We start from the raw sequence: 23,371 nt of genomic DNA on the forward strand, positions 1-23,371 counted from the left end.
ATAAAATATTGTTAGAATATTATTTTTAATATTATTATTATTTTAAAATTTAAAAAAATTAAATTATTTATTATATTTTGTGTGAAAATTTAAAAAAATTATAATTATGAAAGTGGCGTGGTTTCTTGATGATCATCCCGGCCCCTTGTTAGCATGCATGCACTAAAGAAGAAAGTGGGTTTCATTTAATTAAATGCAGATTAAATATTATTGCAGCATTTAATATATCTCAGTATGCATGATTCTTGTGAGAAACAATCAATATATATTATATACATGATTCTTGATCTTATTTGCTAGCTTTTGGTCATCATGTGCAGTAGAGTGATCTGTCTCGATCTGATTTGCTAACAGAAAGTAAAATCCTTCTATATTTACAGCTGTGTAAGAAAAATAACAGAATATAAAAACTGGAAATACAAACGACTTGTAGCTTTGTTTTACCCTTTATCATCTAACACCCCCCCGCAAGATGGAGAATAAAGATTAATTATTCCCATCTTGGAGAGATGCGATTGCATGAGGTAGGAGGGCAAAGCTTTGGTAAGTAAATCAGCCAACTGGGTCTGAGAAGTTACATGTGCAGTGGTGATGTTACCATGTTGGATTTGATCTCGAATTAAGTGGCAATCAAGCTCGATATGCTTCGTTCTCTCGTGGAATACTGGGTTGGCAGCAATATGTAATGCAGCTTGGTTGTCACAAAAAAGAAATGCAGGCTGTGGATGATGTAGACCAAGATCTTGTAATAAATAGCGAAGCCAAGTCAGCTCTGAACAAGTGGTGGCCATTGATCTGTACTCAGATTCAGCTGAAGATCGGAAGACTACATTTTGTTTCTTGGACTTCCAAGAGACTAGTGATTGACCTAAAAATATGCAATAGCCTGTGGTGGATCTGCGGGAGTCAGGACAAGAGGCCCAATCACTGTCACAATATGCCCTTAGCTGAATTTGAGATGAGGAGGATAGGAGGATGCCTTGACCAGGGGAGGTTTTAATATATCTCAAAATCTTGTATACAACAGCCAAATGAGTGGACATGGGCTTGTCCATGAACTGACTAAGTAACTGAACAGCAAAGCTAATATCTGGCCGAGTGATTGTGAAGTACAACAGCCGACCAATAAGTCTTCTATAAATGCTGGGGTCAGAAATGGGAGTGCCATCTTCTTTGCTTAGTTTGGAATTTTGTTCCAAAGGGAGTTTCAAAGGTTTACAACCCAACATACCCGAATCTGAAAGGATGTCTAAGGCATATTTCCTTTGACATAAGTGGATGCCCTTGGATGATCTTGCAATCTCTAAACCCAAAAAATATCTTAGACAGCCCAAGTCTCTTATTTTGAACTGATTATTGAGAAAAGTTCTAAGAGAAGAGATGGAATTATTTGAGTTGCTAGCAACGAGAATGTCATCAACATAAACTAAGATGACAATGTAGGAATCTGCTTCTTGTTTAGTAAATAAACTATAATCTGATTTGGATTGAACAAATCCAAAGGCAAGAAGAGATGAGGTCAACTTAGAATTCCATTGTCTTGAAGCTTGTTTAAGGCCATAAAGGCTCTTAAGAAGCTTGCACACTTGGTGAGGTTCACCCTTGGTATATCTGGGTGGTTTTTTCATGTAAATTTCCTCGGTTAGATCACCATTTAAAAAAGCATTGTTTACATCGAAATGATGTAAAAACCAGCCTTTAATGGCTGCCACACTAAGTAAAAATCTGACAGTTACCAACTTAGCTACAGGTGAAAAGGTATCAACATAATCTACTCATTCTACTTGGGTGTAGCCTTTGGCTACTAACCTGGCTTTCAACCTTTCCAAAGTACCATCAGAATTGAATTTAACCTTGTAAACATACTTACAATCAATTGGTCTTTTACCTGCTGGTAGGTCAGTAAGTATCCAAGTGTGGTTTGTTTCCAAAGCTGTAATTTCAGCTTCCATAGCTCTACACCAAGCCGGGTCCTTAATGGCCTGTTTGTAAGAATGAGGCTCGGTATGCAAGGAAATGGAAGTGGTGAATGCTTGAAAAACAGGGTTAAAAAGATGATAAGATAAACAATGAGATAAAGGAAATGGTTTACCATTTGAAGTAGGAGCCTGCTTGGAACTTGATTGGTCATAAGGGTGCTGCATGGCATGGTTGTAGTGGTAATCCTGGAGGTATTGAGGAGCTGTTCTAGTCCGAGAAGATCTTCTAAGGGTAGGCTGTGTTAGAGGAAGAGAGTGGTGGGGAGAGCTGAAGTGTGGAGGTGAAGATGTAGGTGCAGGGTTGTGTGGTAAGGTAGGTTGTGTAGCTGTATGGACAGGTGTAGGGGTGGGGAAGGGGTTGTTTGTGGGTGTTTGGGTTTCGGCAGTATGGAGAATGTTTGGAAAGTTTGAAGTGTTGGTGAGGTTTTGTAGTGAAGGTGAAGGAGATGGGAATGAGGGAGGAGAGGAATGAATTTGTGTAGTGGAAGGTGAATTAAGAGAGAAAGGAGATGGGGGGAAATCTGTTGAGGGAGAAAAATTAGGATTATTGGTGTGAAAAGGAAACACAAATTCATGAAAAATAGTATCTCTTGAAATGAAGATGGTGTTGTTTTGAATATCTAAAAGTTTATATCCTTTAATCCCAAAAGGATAGCCAATAAAAACACAGACACGGCCTCTAGGTTGGAATTTGGTTCTGCCTTGGGAAATAGTGGCAGCAAAACACAAAGAACCAAAAACGCGCATATGAGTGTAGGTTGGTTTTTGTTTAAAAATGAGCTCATATGGGGTTTTGTTTTTCAAAAGAGGTGTAGGGAGTCTGTTAATGATGTATGTTGCTGTGAGGACAGCATGATTCCAATATTTATGTGGCAAACCCGATTGAAACATGAGGGCTCTAGTGACATTTAATAAGTGTTGGTGTTTCCTCTCAACAATGCCATTTTGTTGAGGGGTTTCCACACAACTTCTTTGATGAATAATGCCCTTTTTGTGAAAAAATTCTTTCATTTGAAATTCAACACCATTGTCACTTCTTAAGATTTTAAGTTTCATGTTAAATTGGGTTTCAATTAAATGATAGAAAGACTCAATGCACTTGCGGGTTTCAGCCTTGGTTTGGAGTAAATAAAGCCACGTGGAACGTGAAAAATCATCCACAATAGTTAAGAAATATTTGGAACCATCTTGTGCTATTGTTGGGGAAGGTCCCCAAATGTCACAATGGATGGTTTCAAATATATTAGAAGAAGAATGAGAACTATCAGGAAAAGGCAATTTATTGAATTTTGCCAAAGGACACAAGGTGCAAGGCATTTCATTAGTAAGAGAGCTATGAGTGTCTACAGATAGATCTTTGATTAATTGAAGCCTATGGTTGGATAAGTGACCTAGGCGACAATGCCATAGGTTGTGTGGAGTTGGATTTTGTGCAACAAAAGCAAAATGTGTGAGGTCTGTGTGTGGTTTGTGTTTATAAATGGAAAAATAATTGGTAAGGGCAGTGGGTGACACATCTGAACAGCGAAAATGATAAAGCCCATGCAGTAGATCACCCTTCCCAATCGTTGTCCAAGAATGCAGGTCCTGAATGAAACAGTGAGAAGAAAAAAAAATAAAACAACAGTTATTAGACTTGGTCAATCTTGGGACAGAAATTAAATTGAAATTGAAAGAGGGGACACAAAGGACTTCTCTGAGAATAACAGTGTTGGTCAAATGGATGGTACCAACATGGGTCACGGATGCTGAGCTTTCATTTGGAAGCTTAACAGAATATGAAACTGTGGAAGTAATGGATGAAAACAGGGAGGTGCTAGCACCAGTATCAATTATCCAATTTGTGTTGGGTGAAGCCAAAGAGGCGTGTGTGTGTGTTGAGAGGCAATTGATTATACCAGACATATTGGAGTGTGAGGCTGAGTTATTTGAACGCAGGGCATTAGCCGAGATAGGATCCTGAGGTTGTAGTAGAGCTAGCAGCTGCTGATATTGTAGCTTTGTCAAACCCACCTTGTCCTCACCGAAACCATCTGATTCAAGAGCAAAAGATAGATTAGCATGAGAACTAGGAGGTTGTTTGGTATGGAATTTGTGACCCGATGGATACCCTTTTAGCTTATAGCATTTCTCAACCAAGTGACCAGTCATATTGCAATGGGTACAAAGGGGAGGTTCGGCATTGCCAAGTTTGAAGCAATTGTCGATAGTGTGACCTAAAATTTTGCAGTGAGTGCAATAGGGACGGTCCTTTCGGGGATTGGTTTGATTTGTGTGGGATGGTTTGGAAAGGTTATAAGGCTTCTTCGCAGCAAGGGCTAGGGTTTCAGAAGGTTGAGGAATAGAGGTAATTTGTTGATGGCGTTCTTGTTGCTGTACAAGAGAAAAAACCTTAGAAACAGGGGGAAGGGGGTCTAGAAGCATGATCTGGTCACGAATGGGTGAAAAAGAATCATTCAAACCCATTAAAAATTGTAGAACACAATCCCGTTGTGATCGGGCTAAAAGAATCTTCATGGTTCCGCAGGAACAAGATGGAAGAGGATCATAAATTGCCATTTCATCCCAAAGAGTCTTTAGATTGCTATAATAGATGCTTACCGAGTCATGTTCTTGAGAAAGAGAAGCCAAAGCTTTCTTCAATTGAAATATTCGGGGCCCATTTTGGTGAGATAGTCGTTCATGAAGATCCAGCCAAATCTCGTATGCATCGTCGACGAAGGCAACACTGGATTTGAGAGAGGGAGTGATGGAATTTTGAATCCATGACACTACCATGTCATTGCAACGATTCCAGAGGTCGAGTAAGGGGTCATTTGGGAATTTGGGTTTGGGTAAGGTGCCGTCGATGAATCCGAGCTTGTTCTTAGCTCGTAATGCTCGTTTCATCGCACGGGACCAGATTGTGTAATTTTCGGTTGTGAGTAGATCAGCAACGAGAATGATTGAAGGACTATCGCCGTGATCTAAGCGGTAAGGGTTTGTGGGATCTGTAAGATTGAGGTATCGAGAGGGAGGGTTTGTATGAAGATCTGAGTGGGTTGGTGAATCAGGTGGGGTATTTGGCTCGGAGAACTCCATCGTTGCTCTTAATGGCTTTCTGATACCATGTAAGTAAATGGTAAGAAGGGGAAAGTAGAAAACAGAGAGTGTTGATGGAGGTAAAAACCGATTCTGTATATTGTACTGTTCACTATGAAAAGAAAGGGAGGCCGTAGCCTTTATACAAGTATCCTATGTAACAAACTAACAGAAAGTAAAATCCTTCTATATTTACAGCTGTGTAAGAAAAATAACAGAATATAAAAACTGGAAATACAAAAGACTTGTAGCTTTGTTTTACCCTTTATCATCTAACAAGTGAACTACTTGTGGCATCAGAATATTAGATGAGTAATTACGTACTCACAGAAACCATGTGATCATGCGATGATCATTTCAATTTTTTTTTTCTTGGTATCTGAATCAGAATGCATGTGATAGAGTTTTCTAGTGACTTCAGCAGAGAGCTAAGAGATCAGCACTATTAAATTCTATTATCAAATTAAAAGCACGTTAATGCTGATGTTATTGAGTCTACACATCAATATTGATGATTTGCAAGTCTTAATTAATTTGTGGATTGATTTTTCTATTTTTGGTTTGAATATAATCTCTATATGATATTTGATGAAATTATGACCTTTGAAGAAAAGAAGAATCTCATTATTTTTGCAATGAATATAAGGGTAATGATAGAATTCAATCCTTTTACCACCACTTTACTATTTTTATTGTATTTTTTTTCTTTTAAGTATTTTTTTAATATCTTTAATTATTAAGAAAAAATTTAAAAAATATACAATTGTACTAATATTCATTTTCTTAATCATTAAGTAAAAGAATATTTTTAATAAAATTAAAAAATTAAAAAAAATAGTAGAAAGACAGTAGAAGAGTAATAAGACTATCATTATTCATAAATATAATTACAGGACGAGTTGCTAACTCTAAGCCTAATTTATCAAGTTTGGAGCTATATGATTGGATAAATCTATGCCTTTTTTGGTTGGGATACGATGTCCAATTAAATTAGCAATGAATCCCGGATACATTTGAGTTTCGGCCTGGGTCATAATCCAAGTATATCCGGTTTGGAACTCGGCTCAGATTTAAAATCCGGGTTTCTGGTCAGGTATACTTGGATATCCTGTCCAAAATCTAGATAAACAGTCTTAATTATTATAGAACAAAATATTTCTTTAATGATTCTTCAGGATAATGAAAACTTGCATGGACAGCCTCAAGATATTATTGCATTGCGCATCACATTAGCCGGCAAACCTGCGATTTGTAACACCATTTACTTTTACTTTTACTAATAATTTATGTCTTGGCTAATGATTTGTTACTTTATCAATCTGTATTCATTCATATCAAATTAAAAGTAATTAAGTATTTATTTCCCTATGTTGATCAGTGTTTAATTTTCAATAAAACCGCAATTCACTGCATGCAAGAGATATAAGCATTTGCAAAGGAAATTTTTATAATGATCATAATTTCGTTGCAAATAATGGATATTTGTGACGATTTTTTCATCCTTGTAAATTTTTTTTATTTTTTTTATTTCAATGAAAATTAACTCAATGCAAATAATTTAATAATTGTAACGAATTTATTGTTGCAAATAAATATATTGCAAAATTATTTGCAACGACTACACTTATTATTACAAATAATAAGATTCAAATTGCAATGATCTTGTACTTGCAATTGGTTATCCATTCTAGTTGCATTTGCATGTCAATATAGTTCCACGCAAATAATAATGTTTATTAGCGGACTTGATATTACCAACGAAAATCTTTTTCGTTGTAAATAATTTTATTACCAATGAGTTTATTTTCCTTGAATTATGTGATTATCATTGGTTCTACTTTTCTTGCAAATAATTTCCTTACTGATAAACTAGAGATGATATATGGTTCGAATTTGGTACCGTACGTCGTTTTGGAGTTTTTTCCAAAACGGTGTCGTTTTATTAAAGAAAATTGTGTGTATGTGTGAGTGAGATTGCTGGCCGGGCAGGCCTTAGCCTGGGCCTGGCCCCTAGTTTTGACCAGGCGGGTGGTGGAGCCCTACCGCCCACCCCTAATGTGTCTTTTACAATTATATATGTTTTTCTATACCAATGCAATATTGGAATTTGTAGGACTCCTCCATTCTAAATGGATAGAGGAATTGAGAAGTTGTCTTTCAATTCCTTGAAGAACAATACTATTTTTCAATCAGATTTTGCTAATGCGATACATTTTAAATAACACATTTTTAGTGAATGCATATGCTTACAATTTAAACAGATTATTACTTAAAATATGAAATATTAGCAAGTATAATTGGGGATGAGAAAATTTGTGATGAACAATATCAATCACGTACATTAAAATTGGGTCAATAAAATCCAAGATTTAACTCACCAGTCTATTCTTGCAAAGTAGAAAATGCCATACAGTGAATGATCTTTTATATACATACATGTAAAGATAACTAATTGACATTCTGGGGTGGTCAGTGATTTTTTTATTAGACAAGTATGGATGAGGTGGTACTCTTATCCTATAATAATATATTATATTATTAAAATTGTACTAATTTTAATTGACATAACATCCTATAATAAGATGAGAGTACCATTTATCCAATCCCAAAAAAAAATTAGTACTTGATTTTTGACACCTCCATTCGTCTTTAAAATATAAAGCAAAACGATTGATTCATAGGCTCATGCCCACGAGACAACGAGGGGAGAACAAAAATATGAGAGCAAGAACCCTTGCATAGTCAAGGTTCTTTAACAACAACAACAACAACAACAAAAAAAAAAAAAAAAAGAAGCAAGGACAATTCATTAGGACAAATTGTCACAACCCAAAAAAGAATAGCTGTGGGATCTGAACAATTAGTGAAGACATCCCAATCTCCATGGATCCAACTTCAATCCTCCTTGCTGATAGCATCTCACACAGATAGCATATACCAATATCTGAAAAATGAAAACTACCAAAAAAAAAAAAAAACTATCCAGTAAGGTGGGAAGCATCCACCTCAGTTGATGTAATACTTGAGACATCAAGGCTGTAACCTGTATCTCCTAAAGTATCTTCGGCTTGCAAAAAGACCTGATGGTGATGTAGTATGGTCGTGCATGGCCTTTCATATGAAATTTACCTGTCAATATTATACAACATAACCAGAAAACTCTGGACCACTTGTGATCCATGAATAGCCAAATAAGCAATTTCTACAATATGGGTTAGGCTTAAAAATAAAGCAAAAAATTTCAAGAGCAGGTGCATCCAGCGATATCCACATCCTAAATCTTCGCCTTCTTTAGCATCTTCTACCCATCAGCTTCCTTGACTACCCTGCCATGCACCACTATCTATCATCATCTTCGGTGTATTTTGTCATCCTTTACTGTCACTACAATCTCATTTGTTCTCTGTGTGGGTATTCCCTACCATCTCATCTACATTTATTTTGGGGGTACTCTGGAACATCTCCTCCTCGACTCTTCCACAGTTCTTCAACATAGGCTCCTCCTTAGCTTCCATTATAACCTGAAGAAGTTCCAAAGAGGTAGCTGCTGGATCCAACTCCCGACAACCCTTTGGAGCGTTATGAGCTTCTTGGCCTGTAAGCAAGTAATTAGGGACCTGATGAGAAAAGCGAAACATTTCTTCTTTGGGAATCCTTCTGACCTCCTTGGGGTCCATGTGCCTTTGAAACACCGTCCTGAAACCAGTAACTTTAATAAGAGGAACAACAGACACACCTTGTTCCACATTAAAGTCATCAAGCACTTCCACCATGTCATATTTGTGTATCAAGTCATCTGGTGTATGCTCATTCCAATCCGGGGACCAATTTCTATACAGAGCCCAGACTTCTCCCTCTCTTGGATATATGCAAATGACCCCACGAATGCCTTTTGTCCACATAACCTTGTGAGAGAAAGAGTTTAATGTTTCCGTCGTTTCCTGTCTGCCAATCCTGAAATCCCCACATGTTTTTGAGAAACCAGAACCTATCCAGTCTATTGGACCCAATTCCTGGTTGCTTCTTGAGTTAAGCCAACTGATCCGCATCTTAAATGGCTTCAAAGAGATCACCTTATGAACTCGAGCATAGTAACGAGGCATACCATCATCATCATCATATGCAGCCCAGACCTGGTCATCCTCAAAGGAACTTTCAGATCTGTCCAGGTCAAAATTGTGAAAATCAGAATCTGGAACATTGATTGACATAGGTTCGACATCCTGTTGATCTGTATCATCATCCATACGGTTAGAGATAGAATTGTTTTGCTGTCTTTTTTTGCTAACATCTGACTCACCCCTCTTATGCAGGTCATATGTGTCACCATTCACCACACCCAGCTTCTTCTTAGACTCTTTGTCTTTCACCTTCTCCTTCTCTTTCTTTGAAGTATTTGCTTCAGTTAATGAGCTCCATTCTTTAAGTTTCTTGCGGAGTTCACTCTGAGCCTTTTCCAGCAGCATTTTCTGTATTTCAGAAAACATCAATTCTCTCTCACTGTTGGACTTATTATAAGTACCATAAAACCTTTCTGTTCCAGAACAACCCCTAGTTGGTTCCGATAAGCCTACCATGCCAGTTCCTCCATTTGCCATAGTCATTTGATTTGCCGCATGGCCCAAACAATTATCATCTAGCTTTCTCTTCTTCAAGTGTATATCTCCTTTAAGGGCAGAATTACCCGTGCCCTTAAATAGATGACTCCTCTCCCATTCAGGGGCAGCCGACCGTTCTTCCTCACGCTCTCTCTTTACTCTCTCACTAGCCTGTTCAACAACAGTTGCAGCTTGAACAGCAGCAGAACTTGATGCAGCAGTACAACCAAAATCAGCCCCTCCGGAGAAAGAATTCCAGTGGAAGTTTGTGTTACTGAATGAATTCAGACCTTCATTATATGGGTTACTAATTCCAGGATGATGTCTTGAATTCTGATGCGTCTTGCGAGAAGACCAACTAGAGGACTTAAAAACATTAGGAGGTGGAGGCTTCTCTAAAGCCATAAAAGCTTCATTACAATTAGGGCAAAGCAGAGTGTGATTTAAATAAGTCCTGAGGTACTCATAATGTGTCCTGCATCTATTACAAATGGTCCAAAAAGTATTAGTTTTGATATGTGGAGGAGGAACTGAAGAGGGGCCCACCCGATTGCTGCTATGACTATTCCTCGCAGTTGAAGCAACATTCCTGGTAACATTATGAAAGCCATTTGCTCTGGGTGGCACTGATGGACCACCACCCCGGGCTGAAGCATTCTGCTGAAATCCTTTCAAATTCCTCTTCTGGTTATATGATAATCTCTTAGCCTTATCTGATAACAAACTCCAGGCCTCGGAAACCAACTTAAATGCGCCCTCTGCACCTAAACACTTGTTTTTATCAGGATGAAGCATGAGAGCTAGCTTCCTGTATTGTTTCTTTACTGTCTCATCATCAGCCAAGGGATTTACACCAAGTACACCATACCAATCTGCTTCCCCACCTATTTTGTTTTCAGAATAGATATAGACATCAAGTGTCATTAACATTTGAGAGAGCCCCTCAAGCTCGGGATACAAATTTTGAGCCTTCAAGGCAAATTTCTTTGAAGCGGCATAATTTCTCTCCATAAACTTCCTCTCAGCAATTTCTTTAGCCCTGACAGCCTCATCTTTATTGCACTCCATAGTACTTTCTTCCTCTCACTACCTATACTAAATATAAGCAATATATAACCCCAAGCAACCTTCAATGGTTATGAACCTGAACCCAAAAATAAGAAAATCAAAATTACAATATAAAAAGGAGACATTAATATCAAATTTTGGCCAATGGTACATGAATCCCAAGTTTTAACTACTTCTGAAAGGAACAATAAGATAAAAATCACATCATTCATTTGTAGAACTTTTGAGTTCCACAAATCCAATTACTTGAAATGGCAAACCAACCATGCTACTATTTTGAACAGGAAGATATGTCCAAACAACTTGAAATGACTCTCCATCATCTTATCATCAATCTGTGTCAACCCCACTTATGAATAACAACAATCCTTATCTTCTCTAGTGTTGCCAGTCGCCACACATCCATCTTAACAAGCTGATCTAAACTACAATCATTTTAAAGAAGTTTTTCTTGATTGCCAAACAGTCTGAACCATACAGTATAGTTGGGCCTTAAAACAATTCTATAAAGTTTTCCCATTTGCTTTGTGGGTATCCTACAATCATACAATATCCCAGATGCATCTCTCAACTTCATGCAGCCAGCCCAAATTATATGAGAAAAATCCTCTTCAATCTCCCCAGCATTGTGTAATAAATCAACCAAGATACCCAAAAGGACCGCTTTGTTACTTATGGACAATAATGGACACATTTCATATTAACTAGACACAACACCTTGAAACTACTCAAATGGGTATAAACTTCCTTATGAATAATAGCTAAACAAAAGGCATAAATCATGCAAGTATCACAAATCTGAAGATTTAGTAATCATTGATAGATTATATTAAAAGGGGGAAAGGCCCTTTTATGATGTGTGTCTCCAATAATTGTGATTTGCGATCATGAATCAGGGAAAATAATAATGAAAAATGATAGTAGGTGAAAACTAGGTTGGCGGGATGGAAGAGGCAGTACTTATTTAAGGGAGTGAGAATATTAGTCTGATTAATAGTACTCTTTCACATTTGTCCACCTACTTTATGTCTCTATTTCCCCTTCCTGCAAGTGTAACCAACCGCCTTGAGAAGTTTTAGAAAAATTTTTTATGGGGTGGCATGGGAGAGGAGTTGAAATTCCATCTTGTGAATTGCCCCAATGTGTGTTCTCTAATCTCCAAGAGCAGGTTAGGAATCAGGAAATTGATTATATCCAACCATTCAACTGTGCCCTTCTAGGAAGTGGCTATGGCGATATCTCAATGAAAGAGATGGCCCATGGAGAAAGGTTAATGAGGTAAATGAGTCTTATGGGATTGTATTATGGAGAAATATTTGGAGTTGGGGGGAGTAGTTTTCATGACATGTTATATGTGAGGCAGGCAATAGATCCAAAATAAAATTATGGCCTGATGTGTGGTGCAGGGATCAGCCTCTCAAAAAATGGTTTTTCTGGATGTATTCCCATTTATCTAGCTAAGGATGCATTAGTACAGACCATTTTACAATTTTGAAACAGATCACCTCAATGGGTAGTGGACTTTATCAAAGCAGCACAGGTTTTAGAAATCTATCTTTTTAACCCAATCTATACTCAACTGTATTATGCTGGAGTGAGATAGGATGGGGAAGACAAGGTGCAATGGACCACGTCCAAAAAGAGGGGTGTTCAGAGTTGAAGTTGTACCATAATACATTGATCCCTCATGAGAGTACTAGCTTTCCATGGAAGTTCATCTGGAGGAGTAAGGCCCACCAAGAGTGGCTTTCTTTGGATGGAGTAACTAGGAAAGATCCTTACTTTGAAATGGCTAATTTATTTAGACAAAAGCAAGTCACCCCGCGATGCATATTGTTATGAATCACGATCCAAAGGGTTAAGGGTTTAACAAAATCAGTATCCAGCAGTCCTATAACTTTTGGATCAACGGTTAGAACTTTAACAATCAGAGTAAGGACCATGCATGAGTTTCATACACGAAAAGGGTCATCTATAGGCTGGATTAAAATATCTTGGTACTATGTATGGCCATAGGATTATGTCATTTTTTTTTATAAGTATAGGATTATGTCATTGACTACTAATAGATTAGTGGAGCCACCAAAAGGGAGAAGACTACTATCAGGTCAGTCTCAATAGAGTCAGCCATTATCGACGTCAAATTCGGAAGAGTGGTGAAATGATACGATTGTTTAGCCAAATCATTATCCAATGGTCCTGGGACAAATGGATGGGTCTTCAACACATAAATACATCACGAAGCCATCCTTATTTAACAAGATTTTCCTTTTACTTTTATCCATAAAATTTAGGTTCGGGTAAAAAAGAAATCGTTCAGAAGCGCCTATACCTTTTTTGGATCAGTAGTGCGTCACCAATACACTCATATGTCCAGCGCTCAACACCACGAAATTTGAAATAATGGATAAACATTGAACACCACTGAGAATTGTACCACACAACAAATAAATAATTCATTTAATACTGAATTACAGCCAACATGCAGTAAGCGCACGAAATGTAGCAAATAATAAACCCGCCGCCTTTTCTTCACGGTTTATTTTCCCACAAACCATTGAAAACACAATGAAGAAAACTTTAAGAAAGTACAGAAAAATGAACTAGGGAAGCATTAAAGGTGATAATTCACAAACTGAATTCACTTGGAGAACTCAAAATTTAAGTCAGCAAAAAGTTGGCCGTGGATCTACAGGGGCAGAGGAATCAGAGTAAAGTTCAATTTCCAGTAACACCATTTGAAATCTTAACCATTCAGTATTTTGCAAAACGAAACCCTAGATTCTGTGATTTTCACAGACAGTAGAAATATTTATCAGCAAAATTTATTGCTTTCTGAAGGAAAATGGAAAAATGGAGAATAGAGTAAATACCCATTGGAGAAAGGTCTCCGACTTGAAGAGATTTAAGAATCCGAGAAGACCATCCCCTTGCAGAGTCCCCTATTTGTCAAAACCGCCCAAGAACATCAGAGGAATTCTCGGATGTCCAGCCCATCTATCTTTAAATAAATAAATATAATAATAATAACAATAATAACAATGAAAAAAAATAAAAGTAAGTATGGGTTTGGTTTTTTTTTTGGTTAAGCCTCATACACTTTATTTTGTAAGGAGCTGCTTAACTATGGTTAAATTTTAACTATTGGGTTGAGTTTGCAATTTGCTAGAAATGTTGAAGCAATATGGCTAAATTTTGCAAGTTTAAAAAGAGATAAAAGATAAATACATGAGTTTATATTGTATTTACTTTTGTTTATGTGAATTTGTTTAACAACAACGCATTATCTAATTTATTGATCTCTCTTTCTTTTAGAATCAGTGTTAGAACAAAAATTATAAAAATAAAACTTGTCTCATTTGGTTACGCAGTTCAGATAAAATAAGATAAGATGTTTTGTTGAAAGTTGAATAAAATATTATTATAATATAAAATTTTAATATTATTTTTTATTAAAGATTTTAAAAAATTAAATTGTTTATTATATTTTGTATGAGAGTTTGAGAAAATTATAATGATTATATTAGATGAGATGAGATGAGATAGTTTGATTTTACGTAACCAAACCAACCCGCTCATAAAAGTTTTCATTTCCCAACTAATAAAAGTTTTATGCAAATAATTTATCATCACACATTTTGGTGTGCAATCCCCCCACCCCCTCCCAACAAAAAAAGGATAATTCCAACTACACAATATTAAAATGAAATTGTGAGGTGGCTAACCTATTGGTCTCTCATTTTTTAAGTTGTGTGGATGCATACTCATAATGTAACTAACCACTAACCTACCTCAAGGAAAGCATAATTTGAAGCCACAATCCCCTTCAGTTCATAATAAGGTCATATATAATTCCTAAACAGATGGACTCCGTTAGGAGATCCGCAACAGTTCATATATGGCATTGAATTTGTAGAAATTGATGCATATTTTAATGGACAATGAACTCAACAAAATAAGAATTTTCTATAATTTGTCAAGATATAATGTATGAGTCCATGCTATCGGATCATCTGAAACTTATCGTTCAAATAATCCTCTTGGCGTGACAATGTCACGTGGTTTATTGTAAAAGCAAAACAAACACTAAAAAGGCATCCAAAAACATAAAATGAAAAATAAAACCCTAAGTTCCTCCTGGGTACCCCTTCTATTTTTAATCTCCCGGCCATCGGGTAATCAACCAATCGAAGTGGATTTCAGTCTTCTTTTGTATTTTCCAACACTCTTTTGTGTTTGTTTTTTTGTTTTATTTTTTGTCCATAATAAGCCATGTGACAGTGCCACGTCAAGAGGGTCATTTGAGTGGTAAATTTCTTATGACTAGATAGTATTTCTGATAGAGGAGTAGTACAATCACAAATATATATCATAAAAGTAAACTTACAAACTGACATGGTTTTATATAATAAGTTAGATCTATTTTATAATTTGACGTATCATATCAAGCTACACCAATCTGTAAATTTACTTTCACAATATCTATTTGTGGATAAAATATTTTTCTTTATGAAATTGCATTACTCCTATCTTTGAATAAAGGACAATACTAGAGCCACCACTTGGGCTCTCGTTGGTTCTAGTATGTGTTTTTTTATATGTTTTTTTTAAGTTATTTTTTACATAGATTTTTTTAACACTTTTAAATATTTTTAAAAAATAAAATAAATTTAGAACATCATTAAAAAATACTTCATTAATCATAAAGTAAAAAAAATTATTAAAAAAATACTTCCTTAATCATGAAGTAAAATAAAAAATAAAAAAATCCCAACAGGAAGACTAATATTTTTTTATGATTTTTTTATTTTATTTCGTGATTAAAGAATTATTTTTTAATAATATTGTGAATTTTTTATATATTTTTTTAAATATTTAAATTTATTAAAAAAATTTATCTAAATAAAACTTAAAAAAAATATATAAAAAAACACATGCGATAGCCGAACGGTAGCATTATTATTGAATAAAAGTCTTGGGATTTGGCATAAAATGAGTAGCTAATAAGTAGCCAATTTATGTACAAAATCTTTGAGGTACGACACTACGATCACCCTAAAGAACAAAGTACTGTCACTAAATTGAAGAGTACAGTCTCTATATATAGTTCGGTGCCAGTGGGATTCCATTTCAAAATGTCTCCTTCTCGTTGCTGACTCTTTCAGTCTTTCTTTCCGCTTTCCTTGTGATAAGATAACGAAGTCCTGATAAGCCATACCGAAGACTACTTTCGAACAAAAACAAATCTGGAAACTGAAAATGAAAAACCATTGCGTTCTCTTTCGGTGATTCGCTCTGAAAACAAAGATCTTCAGGACTTTCGTCTTTCCGCCACAGTATAAAATCTCTTTCAGTCTCTGTTTTTTACCTTCACTCTTATGTTTTTCTTGTGGGTTCAGTGACTCTTTTTGTAGGCAGGTTTGTTGGTTCTTCGTTTTCTTTTTTATGCAATGGTATTGTTATCGTGACAAAGGGGTTGGAAGAGAAGGTAGCAGGTATAATTGTTGTTCCCCCCTCTCTTTTATTTCCTTTTATTATGTTCTTTTCCTTTTTCTTCATGAGCAAACTGAGGATGGGGTTGTTGTAGGTTTAAAGTTATGTTATTTATAAAGAAATTGTCTTTGGTACTTCAACAGGTTATGGTAAATGATTAACTGTAGCGTGACTGGAGCTATCACAGCATTTTTCTTCCATATTATGTGAAATGCGGCCATTTTTTTGTAATTTGCTCCATTCATAGTGATAGGAGGCCTATGGCTTCTAGTGCCTTGTAAGAAACAGTGCGGCCGTTATTCACTTTCAATGGAACATCCTATATGGCCTTTAACGAATCCCTTCCTAATGCATTACTCACAAGTATGAATGTGTCTATAAGTTAATGTAACGGGAATGGCCTAAAGGAGATCAATTGTTCTGGTATCAGTTCTGTAATTTGTCTCTCCGAAAAGGAATAGAATCCTTGCTGGTCAACACATATGGTCTAATCTTGAGAGCTTTGGTGCAAGATAGAGGCAATGAATCGCATCCAATTTTCACCACTATAATGTTGATTCCATGTTATCAAGTTTGCTCATGTTTATCATTTCTCTCATTTACATCATCCATATTTCAATCTGCAATGAGAAAATTTATGATTCTTCCAGTCTACGTATGTATTCTTCACCTGAATGGGTATATGGATATTGCATAATCATTTGACATAGTCTATTGGAGATTTTGTGACAGCTAATTGCTCTCGCAAAGGAAGAAAAAGAAAGGTCATTAGGTGTTTCAACTTTCCATTCCTATGTTTATAAGTAGTGGTTAAAGGGTTCATCAGTTTTTACACTTAATTTTTTTATTTAATCTACACATTACCATGTAGACCCAATGTCATCTGATAGAGGTCCATGTACCTAATTTGAAGCATAGTTGAAATCTTGTCATCTCATTCAATTGGAGTCGATCTTTACTTTGAGTCCTTATAGGACTTTATTTCTTTGATTGTGCAAGAATTCTATTTTAATTGGCTTAGGAGTCCAGTAATGCATCAAATTCTTGAGGGTTAGTCTATTTTAAATTATATTTAATTTCGAATTTCCCCTTTTATAAAAAAAGAAGAAGAATTTTAACAAAAAACTTGTGGTTTCTTTCCCAAAAAGAGATATCTATTTTTGTGGTCTCTCCTATCCGAAATGAGTTTTTCATTGAATTTTCCTCTACCATTTGTGAGACAGATCTTGGATATTCATCAGCATTTGGCACTGATACGAGGTAAGTTGAATAGCTTTCCCAGTGGGGTACATATATGTGCTCTGACAATCTTCATGGCGCCTGTGTACTTTGATTGCATGCTCATACCAAAAAGTCACATGATCAAAGTTGACTGCTTTTATGATACTTCAGGTGCAAGCTGGCTTTCTGTGAGTTGAGTTTTTGTCATCAACTTTTTTGATTCTCTTGGTCATACATCCTGTGCAGCTTCAAGGAAGATCCAGAACCCTAAAGTAATCGTGATTCTCTGAAATGATATAATGACGTTAAAGGTTCTATTATCTGTATCTTAGAATTAGTGAAAGTTCTTATTTTACCTGAAGTGTTCAGCAAGAAGTCTTTTCAGAACTATCGATCGCCCTACTAAAAAACCAGTGGTTGGCCAATGTAAAATCAATACCCAGGCCTTATACTTGTGAGGTTCTTCGGAACCCAACCCAACCTTTGTTACTGGGGTTAATTATAGAACCAGCTTGTTAGTTTTTTTCCCCACATCATTAAGTAAAGGGAACTTTACAGGAATCCGAAGGTTCAGCTGAAAAAAGGTGTCAAGGCATGTAACATATGAGCCATGCAGTGACCAACAAAATAATTCACCTGAGGCTTCTATGGTGGACTCTGGTTCAGCATCCATTTCAAGAAACATGAGCAGAAGAGTTATATGCGAAAAAGGTGATGTTGTAAGTAACTTGATCTGATGTCCATTTGCAGATGTATGATTATGCTGCTTAATTAAATGAGAGCTAACTGAGTTATACAATGTTTATCTTTGTTTGTTATAAATCATTTGTTTAGGTTCACAAATTGATTGAAAGGTGCTTGTGGTTGTATATGAACAAAAATGAGGTGGTGGAAACCCTTCTGTGCCTTGCAAATATTGAACCTGGCTTCACCACCTTGGGTAAGATACTATTTTATTCTCTAGAAGTCCCCCCAATTCTCACATCTCACACAAAAAATCTACTCAACCTCCTACTATTCATACAACCTCCACACTCCACATTATTTTTAATTTTTATTATTTTTTTCTTTTATTAAATATTTATTATATAAATAATGAATAAAAATTTTAAAATAATTTAAATAGAATAAACTCAAAAAAAAATTTAAAAAAAATATTAAAAATTTAAAAAATTTAAAAAAGTGTGGAGTGTGGAGTGTGGTGGAGGTTGTGTAGCAAAGCTCTTTAATTATCTATATTATATCCTTGACACTTCATCTCGCATGCTGGTCAGACTCTCCTTCAATAAGTGGGTCCAACACGTGGAATATTTAATCAAATGAGGTAGAGTGTAGAGTCAAAGTTCAAACTTAGGACCTTTGCTCTAATACTTTGTGAAACCACAACTTGTCTCAAAAGTTTAAGCTGTTGGGAATAGACAGATTTAATTATTTATATATCATTTCAGAGTTGTCCTGTGGGGTCCCCACGGGGTGGGGGGGTGGGGGAATTTTCATTTAAATGAAAATAAAAAATTAGTAGGAACATTATATTCCATTGTTGCTCAGCAGCAAATTCAATGAAATTATGCAAGTCACAGAGCACCTGTAGAATTGGAACCCATAATTACTCAATACTTTATTTTATAGTTATCTTCTTCATCCAATTGCTCTAATGTCCAAGTTTTCATTTTTCTTTAACTTAGTATGGCAGAGACTGGAAGAAGAAAATGCAGAATTTTTCAAGTCTTACTACTTAAGGGTAAAGCTGAACAAACAAATCCAATTGTTCAATGATTTACTTGAGAAGCAGTCCGATCTAATGCACAGTTCTTCACCTCAGAAGGTTCCATTGCCTTCTATGCAGAGTGGGATTCATTGCATGCCGGGTAAGTTTTGCAAAATTTCGTAGGATATTTAAGTTGTGAACAAATTTTGAAACTGTGAAACAGAAAACTGATGAGTGGGAATATACACTCTTAGCTCTTTTAGGTGCCATAATATAAAATGTCTATCTGGCTGGTCAACTTTTTGAGCTAATTACTTTCAACGGTTTTCGGCACACTTCTTTTATTTCTTGGTTTGGATCAAGATCAATATAAAACTTTATTCCAAAGGGATTAGATTTATTCCAAGTATAAATACAATTCTATAAGCACCTTTGAAATGAATACGACCTTTAATGATTGATGACATTGCTGACCATGTCGACGATGCCCAAGGATTGAAATTCTACAGTATAGCAATGCAGACTTTGATTAGAGGACAAAAGATTGGCTCCAAAAGGCTCTTTAAGAAATATTATATGGATTTTATCTTTTTTCCCCCCATGAAATTGCACTTCCTTATATACAAAATCAAATCATACGAAAAGAAACCTTTGTTATGTATTGACTATTGATTGGAAGTGAGATGGTTCCTCACTTGTTTAATGGTCTCTGTTATGTAGCTCATGTTGAAAAGCTTAACTAGTTAATTGGTACATGGATGTTTTTCATGAATCATTGTTTAGAAAATTTTTGACTTTTCGAAAGAAAACGTCATCCAATGTACTTAGAGAATGTCAGCACCAAACAAGTGTCTTCTCTGATTGTTGCGAAGTAAAAGTGCCTTGACTTGTGGGAGTTCTGGGTTTAGTTTGCCAGCTTTAAGGCCTTGCAGAAGAAAATCCAATTCCACCTGCATTTCTAGCATACCAGCCATACCAAACCTCACTTGAAAAAATGGCATATCCCTTTACAAACACAAGTCTCGTTCCCAAGGTAGGAGACAGAATAAGTGTTCACTCTCCACTCCATTCCATTTGAACCAAATTGACTCTAATTAAGAGTTAGCAGTGTTAGTCCTTTGCCATTTCTGTATCATGACTATCATTGTAATTCACTTTTTTTTTTCCCTGTAATGCAGTTAATAATCCACCTCTGGGGTATCCAATTCTGCAGCAGCCTTCAATTTCTTTTATTAGTCAATACCCAAGTTATTTTGTGGACCGTATGCCCAGCTGTCAGGCGGTACACAGAATCCCTTCACCAGGCAATTTCAACCCTACACAAGTAAATTCTGGGAAATAGTGAGAATTTTATCGCTTATCCAATTTTTTTCCTCCCTGTCATTTGTCTTTGTTGGTTGTTCAATTCGTTTTTGTTATATGCATGAGTAACTCTAAAAAAGAGCCTGTATTCAATAGACACATTCTATATTTAATATTCAACTTTTAGATCTGCTTCTGGCTCATTTATTGCGTATATTGCACAGAGACATTACAAACATATCTGAATTTTCTGATTGCATATAAAATCGAATGACATTTTCTTGTCTATAGATAAATGTTGTCCACAACCAACATTGTGCAACTACTGATTCATTTCAATTTTCTTGTCTATCAAGTCTGATTGAATAAGAACTGAGGGTCTTAAAGCAGATGTCACCTGCCATTTGCCCACATTTACTTTTAAATGAAAGAGAGAAAGGGGACACACTCAGTTACTTTTTGTGATCACTTAAAGGATGGGGCTTGATTTTGGCTTCGTGAGTTGGGATAGTTAGGTAAAAAGTAGTGGACCTTCACCTTAATTATTCTAGACTAAGACCTAGATGATGACTGATGAGTTTAGTTGAGTTCATTTAGAATTAATACTTTCTTTTGTGTTAAACTGTTTATTTTGCCAAAGCTTACTTCATGTCGATTTGGTAAAAAAAAAAAAAAAAGAGTCACTATGAAGTGGCTTGGGAGCTTTACTCCACTGGGTACATGCTTTCACTCCTGTTTCTATGTCTTCTCTCTGCCTGGAGTTATACTCTCTGTCTCAGATTTCTAAATCCTATTTATTTCTTTCATCAAATGTTGGCTGAACTCGGGAGATTGATTCTCAGGACTTGTACAGAACTTAATCGTTAAATGGAATGGTAGGAACAAGTGAGAATTATCTATGGCCTCATTTATCATATGTAATTGCTAGCTTACTGCTTTTCTCCATGTTGAAATATGGTGGCCAGCTGTGCCGCCGATACAGTACCTTCCATTCCTACTTGTTCTACCAAGTTGGAGAATCATTCATTAATGGCATCCTGTGGCCAAGTTCCCTTCACTTTATCAGCGATGGCAGGACTTGGAATGGAAACACCAGCACTTAAGGCTACAAATAATCTTCATGTGGAAAATGTAGAAGGGTTGCAACTTGGCTCTGATGGTCAAACTGGACCACCCAAGGAACTTCAATCATTAATGCAGATTTCTTGGAATTCAAGCGTCTCAGATATAGCTGCGGGGTGGCAAAACTTACAAGGTGATATGCGGCTATCTTTCTTAAAGGCTTTGCTTAATTTGAGCAATTGTTGGTCCAGGTGCAGCTAGTTGTCACGCAATTGATTAGAAGCTGGATCCTCATCTATTTTTTGACAGATGTTGGAACACCAGGCAACTTATTCTGGCGGCACCATTTTACCTTTTGATGCAGATGGGTTGCCCGAATCTGCAGAGCAAAAATCCGTGGGTAAAGTAAAGCTCGCTTGCTTTTTATGATGTTTTCTATGTTGAACCAACTAGATTACAATCTTCTTAGCGTACAAGTTTTGGAAATAAACTATGCATGAAGAACATTCTGAAGAGAGAGAGAGAGAGAGAGAGAGAGTTGGTTCACATTCAAGAAATGCGGTCAAGTTAAATATTTTTGAAGTGTGCATGTTGAGGCTGGACTGCATATATATAGGTAGGGACCCTACTGCAAATAACTGCAATGGATCAGTTCCTTTAGGGTAGGTTTGGAAATTGGATGAGACACAAAATTCTAATTTTATCTCATCATTATAATTTTTTCAAATTCTTATATAAAATATAATAAATAATTCAATTTTTTTAAATCCCAATTAAACTTTTTCAAATCTCAAAACAATAATAATATTAAAAGATAATATTTTAAAGTTTCATATAAAATAAAAAATTCTCATCTCATTATCCAAATGATCATTTAGATGCGTGGTACCCATGCAATTTAAGGGTGGATCAAGCCACAGACCTAAGCATAGTCTATCATAGTATATTATAATTCTATCAACGGTTTCCCTTGTGGCCTCATGATGTGGGGCTAGTGCACAATTTTGCACACAAGGATAAGTGTGTTGGCCAGTCAGATAAATTAAATAATTCAAGACATGTCATGCATAACATAAACATTAATAAAAGCAATCATGAATTTTAATTCCTTATGTATGAAATTTTTTATGAAATCCTTATATTTATTATGTTTACGTTTGATGGGTTTTTTATTGAGATTTCGACTCATTTTAGTTTTATTTTATATTTTTTAACTATCCAGGTGAGGATGATGAGTATGAGCAAGCAGGTCAGGCTTAGATGAAGCAGTTGATTTAGTTCCAGACTTCTTAGAATAAATTATTTTGGTGAAAGACATTTGATTCAATTATTGAATTTTTTTTTAATATTATTGGAGACATGTTTTATTAAATAATTATTTTTATTAAATAAATATTTATTTTATTAAATTATGAAATGTCTTGCTTGGCTATTTTATGAAAATACGTGACATCCCTAATCTTAGAGAAGAGGATGTAACAATGATTGATGGGTTCTTCGCCCTGAACCAGAGGAAGTCCTGCAATGTTGAATGACCAAGGTAGGGAACAAAGTGAAGGTAGAGTTGTTGATTCACTAACATGGGTAAGGAGCTGACAACGCAACGTGGGAAACTTACTCATAGTTAAAGGAAGCTTTTCCCCACCTTGCGAGTAAGGTATTTTGAGCAATGAAGAAGCTTGTGTGAAGTGGTTCGAGATGAAGGAAAGTAGGAGAAGACCTTATATAGTTCCCGTGGGTTTTGTTCTTTATTGAGTCAATTAACTTATGTTAACTAGTTACTTTATGTTTACTTGTTCAATAGACTTGTCTTAATGGGTCTTTATGTTACTTATTAAGTAGATTGTCATAGTCAGTCG

General features: G+C 35.8%; 2 protein-coding genes across 6 annotated transcripts; one reads left to right on the forward strand and one right to left on the reverse strand.

Annotated features, from left to right (window-relative positions):
• Window positions 1-7,708: 7,708 nt before the first annotated feature.
• On the reverse strand, window positions 7,709-13,725 carry LOC108990499. Of its 2 annotated transcripts, XM_018964491.2 has the most exons (3): window positions 13,600-13,713; window positions 13,059-13,150; window positions 7,709-10,802 (listed from the first exon to the last, which is right to left on the reverse strand). In XM_018964491.2, the coding sequence occupies exon 3, from the start codon at window positions 10,724-10,726 to the stop codon at window positions 8,453-8,455; it is 2,274 nt and encodes a 757-aa protein (XP_018820036.2). In that variant the 5' UTR covers window positions 10,727-10,802; window positions 13,059-13,150; window positions 13,600-13,713; the 3' UTR covers window positions 7,709-8,452. The 2 variants fall into 2 exon arrangements, with proteins under 2 accessions (XP_018820036.2, XP_018820034.2); XM_018964489.2 differs by lacking the exon at window positions 13,059-13,150 and having other exon boundaries at window positions 13,600-13,725.
• Window positions 13,726-15,877: 2,152 nt separating this feature from the next.
• On the forward strand, window positions 15,878-22,862 carry LOC108990497. Of its 4 annotated transcripts, none has more exons than XM_035686377.1 (11): window positions 15,878-16,062; window positions 16,141-16,221; window positions 17,443-17,479; window positions 17,612-17,712; window positions 17,999-18,151; window positions 18,275-18,380; window positions 19,134-19,308; window positions 20,327-20,489; window positions 21,416-21,705; window positions 21,822-21,912; window positions 22,735-22,849. In XM_035686377.1, exons 6-10 carry the CDS (start codon window positions 18,321-18,323, stop codon window positions 21,869-21,871), a joined length of 738 nt encoding a protein of 245 aa, XP_035542270.1. In that variant the 5' UTR covers window positions 15,878-16,062; window positions 16,141-16,221; window positions 17,443-17,479; window positions 17,612-17,712; window positions 17,999-18,151; window positions 18,275-18,320; the 3' UTR covers window positions 21,872-21,912; window positions 22,735-22,849. The 4 variants fall into 4 exon arrangements, with proteins under 4 accessions (XP_035542270.1, XP_035542268.1, XP_035542267.1 ...); XM_035686375.1 differs by having other exon boundaries at window positions 17,999-18,159; window positions 19,126-19,308; window positions 21,822-21,917; window positions 22,735-22,848; XM_035686374.1 differs by having other exon boundaries at window positions 17,999-18,159; window positions 19,126-19,308; window positions 22,735-22,848.
• The last annotated feature ends 509 nt before the right edge of the window (window positions 22,863-23,371 follow it).

This window comes from Juglans regia, chromosome 16, assembly GCF_001411555.2.
Source record: "Juglans regia cultivar Chandler chromosome 16, Walnut 2.0, whole genome shotgun sequence".
Lineage (NCBI taxonomy): Eukaryota > Viridiplantae > Streptophyta > Magnoliopsida > Fagales > Juglandaceae > Juglans > Juglans regia.